This window comes from Ciconia boyciana, chromosome 4, assembly GCF_034638445.1.
Source record: "Ciconia boyciana chromosome 4, ASM3463844v1, whole genome shotgun sequence".
Lineage (NCBI taxonomy): Eukaryota > Metazoa > Chordata > Aves > Ciconiiformes > Ciconiidae > Ciconia > Ciconia boyciana.
The window spans coordinates 81421821-81436689 of NC_132937.1; the positions used below are offsets into that span (position 1 = coordinate 81421821).

Consider the following 14869-nt stretch of genomic DNA (forward strand, 5'->3'; position numbering starts at 1 on the left):
ACCTTAAAAAAAATGTAATTCTCCAGGACTGTGGAGAACGTAGATTCTACATCAGAAGGGATTACAGAAGCAAAACTGAGAGCTAAGCCATTCTCATTTTCTTGGGGCCCCACGATCCCACTCACCTTGGAAGCATTCCAGCTCTGGGGTCTGTGAGCCTGTGCTGCTGGACTCTTCCGTCTCTTGTCTCCGCTGCTGCACTATTCCATCCAGATCAGAATAGTCTTCATTGAAATCCTGATGGTGAGAAAGAGTCACAAGAAAGCTCAGCCCTGTTCTAAATCTAAGCAACCTTATTTCCTCTGACCTCCCTCTAGAAACTGAACCAACAATTACAGATTTAAACCTGTTTAACCAGGAACAATCTCTGATATCAAGATATTGAGGTCAAGTTAGCAAAATAAGCCCTGTACGATCACCAGAATTCAAGCCTCATCCCCTGCCTTCATTTAAGTGAAGAGATTAAGTCTGTGTGCTTTAATGGAAAGAGACTGTTAAGTTAGACAGACTGAGAAGTCCAGGACAGGCATTACTAGAATTAGACCCTAGTCATCACATGTGGCTACACAGCTCTTTCAGATGTCTGAATTGCCTTACAGAGGAAGGACTGCAACTATGGACACTTCAAAAACTGTTCATGGCAGAGAAGAAGCAACTTTAAGTCAGTACAGAGTGCTGTGAAACCTGACTGCTAAAGAGACAAATCTAGAGCATACAGACCTTGGAATACGTCCAAAGCATACACATATATACATACTGCATGTGATCAGATCAAATTACACCTATGCAAATCATTCCCACTGCTTCCTAATGTTAAAAACTCATGGAATTTTTAGAAACACATGTCATGATTTCCTTCAGTTTCCTTTCTTCAGACATTATAAGTAGTACTTGCAATAAAAGGTGCCATGCAACAACAGAACAAACATCTAAGCCATTTACCAAGGGCAGAGTTGTAGGACGATCAGCCCTGAAGCTGTTTTCTGCAGAAGAGGGATTTGAACTGTTGCCCATGCTTGTATCCTGAAAAAAGTAGCAGTGTTAACAAGGAACACACTCAGAAACTACCCAGCACTTAAAAGCAGGAAAGCAGTAATAATGAACACAAAGCTACATACATCTTCACTCCCATTAGTACTTACCTCAAGATGTCTACAGATAGATTTTAATAGCTTGTAGGTGGTATCCCTGGAGAGTAAGGAGACAAACATGTACTGAAAAACAAAAGTTCCGAAACTGTTTGAGAAAAGGCATACAGTACAAGCTTCCTTTTGTCTAAATAAAACTGATAGGTGGTTTTGCTGATCAACAAACTATTTTCAAGAACTTTCATATAGCAGGAAAAACCTCCACTCCTCTGAAGCCTATGACCTGACATTATCACAAGGAACACAGAACAGGCACATAAAAGTTATCATGTTCTGCTGCAGGAAAAAGAGCATAGTCCAGATCTGTTTTTTTTTTTCTAAAAAGACTGCATACTATATTTTACCTCCCCCTTTAAAAAAACAAACAAACCAACCACAATTTGTTTTTTGTACAGTCTCCTGCATCTACAAAATATTTGTGCAATGAAAATGGGCTGATTCTAAAGCTGCTCTTAGGATAATCACATTTTCTACTGATTGATGCAATTACTATTCCTGAGTATCACCATAAGCAACTATATTTTGTGCATCTAAGGTATTGCTGGTCAGGTAAGAGACCCACATAAATGAAATGTCAGAGCTTCCAACAAGGCAGGTAACCCTCTGTGCATGCACTTCCTGACCCAGATGTTTCAGTTCCCCAGTGCTACTACACAGCAGTCTTGGAGAATGGGGAATGGTAGATTACAGAGAGCAGGTGGCAACCAAAGATTCTATTTCTTATTTTCTCACCAAGTTCTACATAACTTTGTTTACTGCAGATCCAAAGAAAAAAGACAGGGAGTTAGTAGTAGGAATAAAAATGCCTGTCACAAGAGAGAAGGCAGAAGAAGCTAGAATCACCTCCTAAGAAACGAGATCCTCCAGGGTCCTAAGTCTAAATGCCCACATACGACCAATTCCTATAGCTGTTTAAATGGCCACTTGGCACCTTCAAGAATCCCTCATATTACTGCCAATAAGTAGGGAGAAAAACAAAAGTAGAAAACAAAAATGCAAAAGAAAGCAGGCAGAGTGCAATAGCTTCACCCTCTACCAGTACTTACCCTATCTGTGACTGTTGCTATGATCAGAGCATTTGGCACAAGAAGTGCAGTTTTGGTTTTCTTCAAAAGTGTCACCGAGAGCACAGGTATACTAATCTGAAACAAGATCAATGTAGTGTTAGAGTCCCAATATGCACATACAAATCTGCATGCTCTTTCACAAGGAGCCAGCCTACCAACTGTGATAAGCCAGACCTTCAACACTCTTCACTTAAAGATTTCCCCACTACGTCCCTGATTATTAATATTTCATATGGAGCAGGTATGGTTTCAGATTATTACTATTTCTTAACTTTTTTACTTCTGTTTTTATCAGATGCCAATGCAGGCTTTTGTTTGTGTCTTCCTTTCCTGATCCCTTCCAGCTCTTATAAGACTACAGGCTTAGATCACTGTAGATCTGCAGAACAAACCAGTCTTAAAGCTAGGCTGCTTTGTTTAGAAACAAAACATTTCAGAACACATCAGACAAGAGAGGCATGTTGAAGAATGAACATAAAGTCTTCTCACCACTTACAGATCCTTTAGTCTGCAACAAGCAGCTGAGTAAACAGCTCATCCTTCAGTAATGTTGAAAAATCCAATACTCAGACACCCACTGACTTACTTAAACTGATTCCTGTGTGTGCCATCCAGATTGTCTACATTTACATTGAAAATTTCTCAATTTTCCTTCCTGCTTTGTGTTTACATCCAACCCCATTAACTTAATGCCTGCTAAGTTTCAGAGTATTTAACTTCAGATATTCTGTATGGGGTCTCCTTGTAAACCCTGTATTACAAAGGACTGAATACCTGGTTTGACTTTCAGTTGAAAAGCCTAGATCTTAGCAAGTTAGGCAAATATAATAATCCTGGATACACATGATTAGGATACAGCACCTGTTAAAACTCCTTTGGCACACACTGTCACAACTACTTGAGAAATTTGGAAGCAAGATTAAGCGTCCAAAGATTGTTCAACAAGCAATCACAGCACTGAATTAAAAACATATGTCAGTGCAGAAAGAGAATGAAGTTACTCTGTGCACAGTTTCATAAAACCTTGTTAACTTTTGTTCAGAACAGCAACACAAAGTCGTGAAATGAAAAATTGTCTCAGGTAACAAAAAAAAAGTATTTGTGTACATTAGTCTGGGTGCAAGATTGCCAGCCACTGTTTAAGCATGGCTAGTCAAGTATCTGCTTGTCATCTAAGGGCTAGAAACTCGCTCTTTAGTCAGTACGTAGTTTCATTAAAAAGTGCACTAACAGAAAAAAACCAACCCAACCCAACGCATATAATTTTAATTATTCTTAGTCCCAGGCCTGGGTCTAAGAATCTGTAAATCTGGTCATCGTTTGTTCTATTGATTTTTTAACATGTCAACTCTATTTGCCCTGCTTCAGAAGCCACTTCGAAGCCATTTTGAAAATAGGTAATTAAACAGGTCCTCCACTACACCTTTTCTTTTTAAACTGGATATGATTTATGGATCATTCCATAAAGCTTTTGCAACACTTTTCAAAACAGCTTTTTCTGGGAGTGGGGAGAAGGGAGCAGCTACGATATGTGTTTGATGGGAAAAACCTAGAATCCTCAGGTAGTCAGAACAGAATCTGCATCACTTTAAAAAAAAAACAACAAAAAACCCACAAAAAAACAACAAACCAAACCAAAACCAAACCAGAAGATTTTTCAGCAGAAATCCTGCTAATAGTAATGATAAAAGTAGCTTAGAGGTTTTCTAATTGGTTCAGTTCACCTCAAAGAACCTTACATCACAGATGTTAATGGCATTCTACTGCATGCTATTTTGATGGATAACAGTACTGTAATCAAGACTAAAGTGTACTTAAGTGGGATTAAGTACTTGCTTACTGCACTGTTACCCCAGCATTAGATTAAAATGGTAAAATCAATGCAAATTACTTTATTTCTATCTGGAGTAATAATTATTTCAGGAAACAAGGTTTACCTGCAGGCAACTTGGAAAGCAACTAAATTGCATAAGATAATGCTTAGCTCCAGGAAAAACTCAAGGCCAATATATATAGCCAAAACAGAACTACCTGGAAAGACAGTGATGTCTTTCAAAGCTTATTCAATCCTGCAGAAGCAATCTTTTGTTTTTCAATATGCACAGTGTTTACACTGCAGATTCAAATCTCCTGACTTGCATGGCTATTCCCTCCACCAAAGCTTTCAATAAAAAAAATCCTGCAGGTAGAAGAATTAATGTTGAAAAATTTATTAGATCGTGTAGACCTGCTATTTCACACAATAAAACACTTTATCACTAAGCTTAAATTGTTTTATAAGTTCTAACCAATAGAGGTTTTGTGTCTTGGAAACTGTCAGTGTATCTCACTGCTAAGAAGGTTCCTCCTCTTGTCAAGCTTGATTTCTTCCTCCCTCTCCCATTACATTATTTTTCATTATATCCCTGATTTTCCTGCTTTTTTGTTAATGGTATTCCTAAAAGCTTGTGCCTGCTATATGGGACTGAACAAAGCTTTAAATGTGTGTTGCAGGGATAGGGGAAGACAGCTGGAAGTAAATGATCAGGCCTATCCCCTTCATTCTTTATTTTCCCCACAATGTTTTCTGAAAGCAATGACTTAGAATTGAGTATTTTTGACTATCACTATAGCCACTTTTACAAATACTGTCCACTCTACCCTATCTTGTAATATGTTTCCCTTTTCATAAATGTGTATATATTCCTGCATTTAAAACCCCATTTCCTAGTGCTACATCATTATCATTCTGCATCTTTTTTTCCCATGTCTTTCTAGTCTACTTGGTAGAGTTCTACTGGATTTTTGTAAACATTTAGCTTAGCTTGAATTTAGAAAGCTCTCCCACTGTTTGAAGTAGTCACATGTTTGTGATGAACAGGAGATTGCTAGTACAGCAGCTTCAATTTTAATGAAACTAATTGCCGAGATAGCTGTTACTAATTATGAATGACACTATTTGTTAATTTTGATTTCCTTGTTTATGCCACATGGCTTTCACCTACACACACACCATCCACATTAATGTACTGTCTATGACTAATAGAATCCATTAACTAGGAATCAACAATAACTCAGTTTCTTGGGCCAAGCAGTAAAACACAGTAACCCATAAGGTCACTATGAACAATGTGTTGTTAATAAATTTAAGCATTCTTTAAACTCATTCCACCTTCATAAAAGCTATTTCAAAGATAGATGGTGTTCCATCAAAATGGTTGACAGTAGAGAAATGAGATACTGTCAACTCCTGAACTGGTTTCAGCACCCAATTCACTGGCAAAGGGTCTGGATCTAACAAGGAACTTTGTTCAAGGAAGTACTCAAGAAAGAAGCCAAAGAAACCCTCGCAGCAAATCAAGCTGTTTCCCAATAAAAGCTCAAAAACAAAGTAGAGTTTATGTAAACAAAGAAAACCACTCCAAAAGTTCCAAATCAACAGAACCAGAACCCAAATCTTTTTCAAAAGGCTTTATTTTTATCTATATGCATATCATTCACCACAGGGGGCCCAAGCCTTAGGTGGGTCGTATCTACACTGAGAGAGTAAATGGTGATCTTGTAAATTAGGAACTTCCTGACTGTTTATGTCCCATTTCTGCTCTTCATATTAGGCTCCCAAGTAAAAACCTAGCAAACTGTTTTTTCTTTCCCCGTTCTCTGTTTACACAGAACAGGAGTCCTAGAAGAATCCCTCAAAGGTCTTTGCCACTCAACTCAGAAGCCAGTTTTAGTTCTTCCTCTTTGTCTTAATATGCTCGATCCTTCCCTCTAGTTCCCCAACTACAGTCTTGCAGTCCTTATACTTTTCAGCCTTCCTTCCTCCTCCTCCTCCTCTTTTCCATACTTACCCCAAGAGAGACATTGTACAGTTTGTGCTATATGGTCTTGGCAATGCCCTCACTGCTGTATGTCAGATCCCTTCCTTTCATCTATTTTTTTCAGACAGGAAGTCCTTAAGAGAGAGACTCAATCTTTCATAATAACAGTGGTCCAGTTCCAGAGTGACTTTTGGGCATTGCTTCTGAACAGTGATTGTATTAATTAATACTTAGAAGTATTAGTAGTATTCTAGCCTTGCATAATAATGTGAACTTCTGGTGATGAATAAACTGTTAAGGAATAGCATTACTGTTTTGTACATAAAGACTTTACCCACCTTAGTGTCTTTACCAAAAACCTTGGAATGGAAGCAAATCCAGTTTTCAGAAAGGAATAACTTTCCTTGGTACAGAATTTCTTTCTGCAGAGCACAGGTAAAACCTGAAACAAACAGATATTCTATAATCTTTAAGGTAACCACAACCCAAGCCAACTGTTATCAGTTTGGCTTTTGTTTTGCTCTTTTTTCAAAGCCATAATATGTTTACGTTTATACCTTTTGATAAACATTGTCAAACCTTGAAATATTCAATGAGTTTAACTAATACTGACAAGCTCACAAGATTTCACAGGCCTAAATTCAGATTCAAAATATCTGAAGGACAAAGACTGAAATGCGTAACAGCACGCAACTGGCTCCCAGAAGCCAAGAATCCTTTCTGACAGAGTACCAACTAGCTTCCTAGAAACTTTTTTACTAGCTTTCAGGTAACTATATTATGTAAATTTAAAAGAGCTTAATGAAAGGTTTTAGCTTTAAACTTTTAGCTCTATAGCAGTTGTCTGGACTAGATGACCAACAGAGGTACAACACGTGAAGTAATACTGCTTTTACTTTACAGCCATTGAGCAAACCATTTCTCACTCACGAACCGCTTTCCTTGTATTCAAGAAACATTTGTTATACATACCTATGTAGAATTCACTTGTTATAACTACCACAGAGAACAGTAGAATCTTTAAACATTAAGTCCTTCTCCTACCAGTGTTTTTAAATCTTAAAGCATCACCAAGAGCAAAAACTCAAGTTAGTCACTTTACCAGTGCTGTCTCAATTTAGTAATGCCTTTAGTAAGGAAGCTTCAGTACCAAAAAAATGTTGCACTCTGCTAAGAAGTGCAAAGCGAGCTACAATTCCCAAAAATGCCCAACATCTGAAGATTTAAGTTTTGCAAGATTACAACAAAAACACCCACTGCATGCAGATGAAGACCTTGTAGCTCTAGGCAGCTTGAGTTTAAGGTTTTTAAAATATAGGTAGTCCCTCTTGTACATCACCACAGTTGGTGGGTAACAGCATTATTTTAGACCCACAGCCAGCAACAACAAGGGTGTTAATACTTACTTTGTTTCAGTGGCTCATCAATGGGAACATCTAGAAACAGCTTATGAAAGTGTGCATTTGCCTTCAGCTAAAAAACAAAAAGCCCCACACCCAGAGACACATACCTTATTAGATATTCTTACAATCAAGGGACTCATTCCACTTCCTGTCCTCCCAATACCTTCTCATTTTGCCCACTTCTTTTACAATAAATCCTCATTTTTGCTATGTGGCTATTAAGTTTGTATCCTGCTTTACCCAGACTCTAAAACACCGATGAAAAAGGAATCTATGTCCTTATACAACCGTGAACTACAATATTGCTAAACAAGGAGGCTGTCATGGTAGTTATGTATTTACTCTTAATACATATAAACAAACAAGTCCATCCTCTGCCCTACCTGATTTGAGGCACGTTTTTTCCTTTCAATCTTGGAGTCACTCTTGATATCCATTGTCAGGAGTGGACTATCTGTGCTGCTCTTTGTCCTGAAGATTAAAAAAGGCATCCCATATAAGCTTGGCCTCAGTTCATTAGTCTTTGTAAGTTATCAACAGGATGTGCTTTTCCATGAAACATATTAATCCTTTAATAACTATTATCTGATTCATCAAGGATTATGCAGCAATAAAGAGGAGTGTATTTTATTCTTAAACCATGCCAGCCCTCACTGAAGGTCATCTTTTAATTTAGAAGGAATATTCTAAATTACTAGTTGTAAGGAAGTAAAAAAAAGTTCAAGACATTTTCACAACTTAATGAGTTATCAGAGTGCTTAGCTCCCTGTTCATTTGTTTCTGGGCAACATGTGAAATACTAACACTAAGCATGTTACTTACTAATGCAAGATAAAGTAAGATAAATCTTAGCAGCTGGTAGTGCAAGGTAGCGTACTGAAAGCTATGAACTTGTACTACAAAATGTGAGCTCATTTGGAAAGTGCAACAGAGAAGAAACATAGGTGCACAAGTCAGAGGATGGCTATGAACTGTGTAGTGTAGCGTAATGAAATCATTAAGATAGCCAGCAACCCTAGAGCATATGAAAGGGAACTGTGAGTGCCAGCTGTGTAGGAAGCTGTACCTGTACAGATCTAGCCATTCATATTGGAAAAAGAAAACCAACCAAAACCCCAACAACTCTAGAGTAGAACAAGTACAGAGGAAAGTCTCTGTGGATGGCTGGGGAAATAAGTTTTTTTTTGTTTTATACAGGAGAAATTAATGGAATGGAATGTTCAGAAAAACAAAAACTGAGGTGGGATAACAGTGTTTCATAAATCAGGAAGAGACGAACATTATCCCTGAGAGCTATTTAGCACAGAACAAAAGCATATCAACAGGTAACAAAAATAAGGTAGCTCTTCTTTAGAGGCCTTCAGATGCAGACTGAAAAACAGAAGGAAAAACACAACACAGGACTTCTATACTGAATGACCTGAAGAACATGTTGTGCTAAAGATTCAATGGGGAAAGAAAGGGGCTATAAAAGTTTCCATTACTGCACCTTATCCTGCACAGTAAGTCTTCTTTACTGTCCTAAACTTGAGAGGTTCAGGATTTCCAGTAAAAACTGTAAGGGTGAGAGGAAGAGAATCCCCAAGTGTAACAGAGGTATAGCTGGATTTAGGAGAGAGATTGTACAGCAGGACTGATTTAGACAGCAGGAGGACTGGCTGCATATCTCAGGTGGTTTCCTGAGATATGCAGTTTTCTTCCCTCACAGAAGAAAACTCTTAAAATACATGTGTACATGTATTTGTGTGCCTATGTAAAGTACAGGTCAAACTGAAATGAACAGTGAGCCTTACAAAAAACTTAGGCCAACCTCTCATCAGCACACAGTCAATTACATTGTATGTGAGAGATAAGACTGGAAGGGGAGTTTGGGGAAAAAAAAAAAAAAGGTAATCACATATTTCTTCAAATACCTTCTCCTCAAAGATGCTTCAGGAAATTAAGTGATGTTTTTTAAATATCTGCCTTGTGACCAAAACCACAGTGTCAGGTTGACTGCTGACTTCTGCATTGGCTGCTCAGGTGACAAAGTGAAAGGGATGTGAAGTTTGTATTCAAGCCCTCCAAGTGGGATTTTAGTATTATTTAATTTTCTTTTAGAAGAGTTTCAAATGCATTCCAGTTCTCCAACAACAGAGGAATGACTGTTTTTGCAGAGCAATACAATAATTCGATGCAATATACAGCACACAGTCCAAAATTAAAACTTTTGTCATAGCTTTACCATGGATAATCAATATTTGAACAGCACGAACAAACAACACGGAAGTGTTTTGGGAACAGCCCAGAACTCAAATTGCAGCTCAGTTTGACTGCTCGTTAAATTGACTGTGAAAGGGATGTAACTAGCAGTGGCACCAAACAGTACAATGTATTTTTTCCTAGAACAGGGAAGCTAAGCCAGCCCAAAGTCTAAATTCCCACTGTTGTGACTGCTTGTGGTGGGTAACAGAGCAACCCCTGGAAGGTGGCTCTGATTCCTGTTTACTTGCATAGTGTGCAAGCTAACCCACAACTGGGATGTGTGATAAATCTTGCTACTCAGCGTAGCTTCTTGAATGGGTTGTAACCATTCTGATTATCTGACTAGAAGAAAACTGACAGCATTTCTGACATTACCTAGCAAGATCAACTTTTTTCCGGTCATCAAAATATTCCATTTCACTGGTAGGGGTCTGCAGCAACACAGTAGGTGATTTTCCTGCCTTTCTTTTTTCATCTGTTCCATTTTCTCCATCTGAACTGCAGAGGGAAAAATAAAAAAAAAAAAAGAAGAGATAGGAATGAGTATTGCAGGACTCATACCAATGTCAAATGCCACTGCAACATGTTGACAATACAGCACATACTGAAGAACAAAATTATGACATATCTTTTATATTAAGGCCCTGAAAAGTCTTCATCTACTGACTTGACAGTATTATACATCTGAACAGTATTCTGAGCTCCAGTACTGGAATTTCAGCAATGAAGAGAGGAAAACTGAAATAGTGCCATGGATATTTCATCGCTCATAAAATTTGTAGCTCTAGCTTCTGTTCCAAAGAGAATGTCTCGTTTAGAAAAAATGCATTCCATGTTCAGTACTCAGACTCGATGACTAATGGAAATTAATTTGACTGGCAAGTTGGGAGAAAAACATCCTGCATGACAGTACCTAGTGCTTAGCAGATTATTTGTGGCTCAATGTTGCAAGAGGAAGCTGGGTCCTGTTTTGCCTCTCACTTACCTCTTCTGTGAAAGTCTACCTGCAGGATTTTCACAATAAAGGGTCCTCTCAAAGTCTCAAAAGTGCTGGTTTTATTTTACAAAAGCAGCACTGCCACCACAGTGCATTGCCCTTCCACAGCACATGCCACTGCTTCAGAAATGTATGTTAAGGAACTAGAGCCTGAGGGCTAAAAGATGTGCCATCAGAGCCTTTCCCTGGCTTCCCTTCTCATAATTTTATAATAAAACGTTAACTCAGAAATCTTAAAGAAAAAAAGCTGGCAATAATAGCAGGGTCTAAAGAATGACAATAGTTTAAAATAAGACATGATGAATATATAAACACATCCTCCTTCGTAAGACTAAAGCCTCAGAAAGACTACAGGATGCTCTTAGCATTAAAGATGAAAGCCAAACTATGTTGCTCGTTAATTTAACGCCTGGCCTGAATAACCCCATTTACAGAAGGTTTCCATTATAATGTTTAATTTCTGCAATTTTACAGCAACAGCACAGCCACTGCCATTACGTGAGGGTGTCTTGACAATAACCAGTTTCTTTTCCTAGTAAGACAAACGTTTTGCTGACAGAGGTTCCCAGACTAATCTCCATTTTCTTTTAGGAAGGGCATAAAAAGAACCATTGCTTTGATTACACTTTGGTGAATAAGATCAGAAGATACACCTCACAACATCTTAACTGAGATCTAATGAGGTGGCATCCTACTTCACAGCTAAACTAGAGCTTATGTTGCAGGACAAAAGCCATGGAGTTTTGCCTTACTGGTGCTGGGACTTGTTCTCAAGGGGTCTTACATTTACATACAGCAACTATTCCCCTATCTAAGCCTTCCTCAACCCTTAGCACTCCCCACCACAGGGACACCGAATTGCCACTACCTAAGTCACACTTTATGTATACTTGAAAGGGTTACAGCACTAACAAAGTCAATGAGGAAAAAAACAATCGTTTCCCCATTGCTTGACTCTTGGATCAGCCCTGCCTGACCACAAGGCACCACCTTTTATTTTCGGCCAGCATAAACCAGAATTAAATGGGCAATTCAAGACATTTAAGCAGAACCCAATCTTTTGCCTGAAAAACCCACATCAGCAGTTTTAAGATTGTTTGAGATTTTAAACAGAGAAAACTGCTAACCCACAGTGCTCCCCGCAAGCATAGGGGAGCTTGTATTCCAAAGGTCTGCAAATCCTGCAAACGCCTTAGTCACAGTCTTGCTATCTGTTATTTTTTGGTTCCCCAAATTCTTGGGCTTCAAGGGAGGCCAGATAATACCAGACATGAGTGGGATGAGGAACAGGGTGAGGCAAAATTGTCAGGTTCAATCACACCTGCATTTCGAAAGAACACCACAGCATAGAAACTCGCAAGTGAATAAGACAACATGACACAGCAGTATTTTTAAGATGTAGTTGCTTGAGCCTGGAGCCTGACTGGTGTCCAACATTGCCTTGGGCAGCCTGGTATTCTTACACGGCAATGCTATCGACTGATCAAAGCAGCCTGTATCACACCCACACTTCCGTACTACAAATTTGTTTCAAAAACACCTATAACACAGCTTTAAGTGTTCACTTACACCTGCCAGCATGGTTAGATGTTTTGTTACTCTTAAATGCTTTATTTACTTACCACTCATATTCCCTTTTCCCTCAACTATAAATTAATCCCTACTTCACAGTTAAACCTATGAGCCTGTTCTATCCTGTCTGTTGTTCCTGTTAACCACGACTATTCCTGAACCTCTCTACTGTCTGAATTCATTCCCTCTAGCTGCTTTGAGATGGCGAAGAGCTAGGGCACCTCAACATGCTAACCCTGCTGACTGTTGTGCGTGGAAATGCTGAGCTATCTCATGCCAGTCTGGTCACCTCTCCACAGGATTGTCTTCTGCAGCTGAGAACAGGGAGAACGTACCCAAACACAGCAAGAGTTTCCCCCAAACATCCCAGGCATGAGGAGACTCACCTGTGTAACATATGCCACTGACATTAGCAATTGGGTGCATTCTTACTAGCTGATATGGTCTTGTCTATCCTTTACCCGACCTCCCATATGCCCCCTTCACATAATGAAAAATTACATAAGGATTAGTCCTTACACTTCTGGTAACTATAGCTCCACACAGAAGCTAAGTTCCTAGTAGGTGTCCTTAAAGTATGAGAAGAATCTTAGCTGACTGTCTGGAGAAGTAAAGATCACAGGTACGACCTAAAAACAGTACAATATTGTTCATCAAGTCACAAGCAAATTAAAGCACTCCTTGAATTTTCATGCGTGAGTCAGGATTCATAAATGCTTTCTAAAAAGAGCATGTAAGTCAGCAATCCATGAAAAAAAATTAGATCGAGTGCACTTAAGAAACAAAGTGATGATCACTAAAACTGTTAGCAATAGTTGCATATAAGTAAACTGTATTTGCAAATATCAGGGCAAAGCATGTAAACTTTGCAACATCAGGACTTTGTTGATAGGAAAAGAAATGTTTTTCAAATTTAACTTATATTGTATCTTTGGGACTACTAGCAAGCCTATTTAAAATAACAGCTAAAAAAAAAAGAAAGAAATTGTCTCTAGTTTCCAAATAAAGAACGGTTGTCATAGGGAGTATTTTCAAAGCCAAGGCTTCCGCTTACTATGGGATCATATCTCGTATCTAAGCAAGTTAAAATAAACATTAGTTGCAAGCACTCTAACTAAACTTTTTGCAAGAAGTGTTTCTTTTCCTTTTTCAAATATACACCAATAACTGAACTGAGCAATTTAAGATTAAATCACAGAAAAGGGAAAGTGCTATGAAATACATTAACCAAGGCAGTGGACTAAGTTTCATTCTAATTAAGTGTTCAGAAGTACATTATTTGTCAATGTACTTTAAAAGTCAGAGGAACTTCATCTCTGTTGATCTAAATGTTTTCTGTGAAGCAAAAACTTTCTGACAGACAGGTGTGTCAAGTTCCTCATACTGCAGAAAGTCTTCTGATCTGAAAAGTTCAGACTCCCTGTGAAAATTATGTTGTGTCACATTAATGGGGATTTTTTAAGAGGGAAAAAATTAAAGACAGTAATCTAAAATACAAACGTTTTCCTTGTTCCATTCAAAACCAGTTTGAATAAAAAGCACTAAACAGAAATAATGTGAGTGCGCCATGCTAATAGGCCACAGTTTGGAAAGTGAGCCTTAAAGAACAACCGTTGTCTTTGACAACCCCAACATAGTCTTACCAGACATGAACACTTCTCAAGCATATGTAAGAGATATCAAAAACTCCAGAACTGTACAGCGGTTACTGTCTTAATTCTCCACAACCACACAAACCTTTCTACAAAGCTTCCTCAGATCCTCCCCAAAGGACACCCATGCTACTTGGTCCGCATGATAACAGGTCTAAAAAGTTCAGAAGCCACAATAAGTTGTGACAAACCAGTTCCCCAGTCCACAAACTGCAGATCAGTTATGTAGGAGGAAAAAGGCATCTTGAATAACCAGAGATGTTAGCTACAACTTCAATTGTTTGCAAAACTGCAGTCAAACCATATTTTCCTAGGATTTAACACCATTGCTGGAACATTCCCTCTGTGGATGGAGCCTACATATCAGATCATCATGTTACCTTAGAAGCCCTGTTATCCTGCTTCATCACTTTTATACAAAAAGGATTAATTTTGCAACAGCAGTTAGACTGCTGTATTATTGCAAATGATCAACCAAAAGAGCGTGGAATAATTTCTCCCCTACTGTCCACAATCATGCTCGGTAAAACATATGTGGAAATATCTGTCACAAACACAATGAAATTCTATATCTTTTGGTTCCGTTGGGTAGCTATTGGATTTACTGGGCAGCCGTTAGCAGACCAAAAGGATTTGACAAAGGAATCAAAGTAGTGTGAAAGGCCCAAATACTAAGAGGTTGTGTTATTTAAGCTATTCTTACTCACAGACATGAGTCTATTCAGATAAAGGAATTGGTTATTCTTTCAGAAACCAAAAGCCAAAGAGAGAGGCTCAAAACATTTCAGGATCCCAAATCAAGATGACGGACATTGTCAGGCTTAAAAGCAGAGGAGAGGGAGCAAGATGAAGAGATTTATCCAGGCAGCATCCAGGAGACATACTGGCAACATGCTTCAAGCAGAGATGACTGCAAGGGGGTAAGATGAAATGTGTTAATGTTTGAAAGGACACCCTGCTAAGCATACTGCAGGCCAGAGGCCCGC

At 38.6% G+C, this 14869-nt stretch overlaps 1 protein-coding gene across 5 annotated transcripts in view; it reads right to left on the reverse strand.

The window, feature by feature from the left end:
* GRAMD2B (GRAM domain containing 2B) overlaps positions 1-14869 on the reverse strand; it is a 34342-nt gene that overhangs the window by 9159 nt on the left and 10314 nt on the right. For 4 of the 5 annotated variants that reach the window (XM_072860380.1, XM_072860378.1, XM_072860381.1 and 1 more), the window contains 8 exons: positions 10038-10160; positions 7802-7889; positions 7422-7488; positions 6354-6457; positions 2195-2290; positions 1143-1214; positions 943-1023; positions 126-237 (listed from right to left, as the gene is read on the reverse strand). In XM_072860380.1, the coding sequence (XP_072716481.1) occupies positions 126-237; positions 943-1023; positions 1143-1214; positions 2195-2290; positions 6354-6457; positions 7422-7488; positions 7802-7889; positions 10038-10078 (661 nt within the window). In that variant the 5' untranslated portion in view covers positions 10079-10160. The remainder of the gene's footprint in view (positions 1-125; positions 238-942; positions 1024-1142; positions 1215-2194; positions 2291-6353; positions 6458-7421; positions 7489-7801; positions 7890-10037; positions 10161-14869) is intronic. The other variant, XM_072860379.1, reaches the window with a different exon arrangement.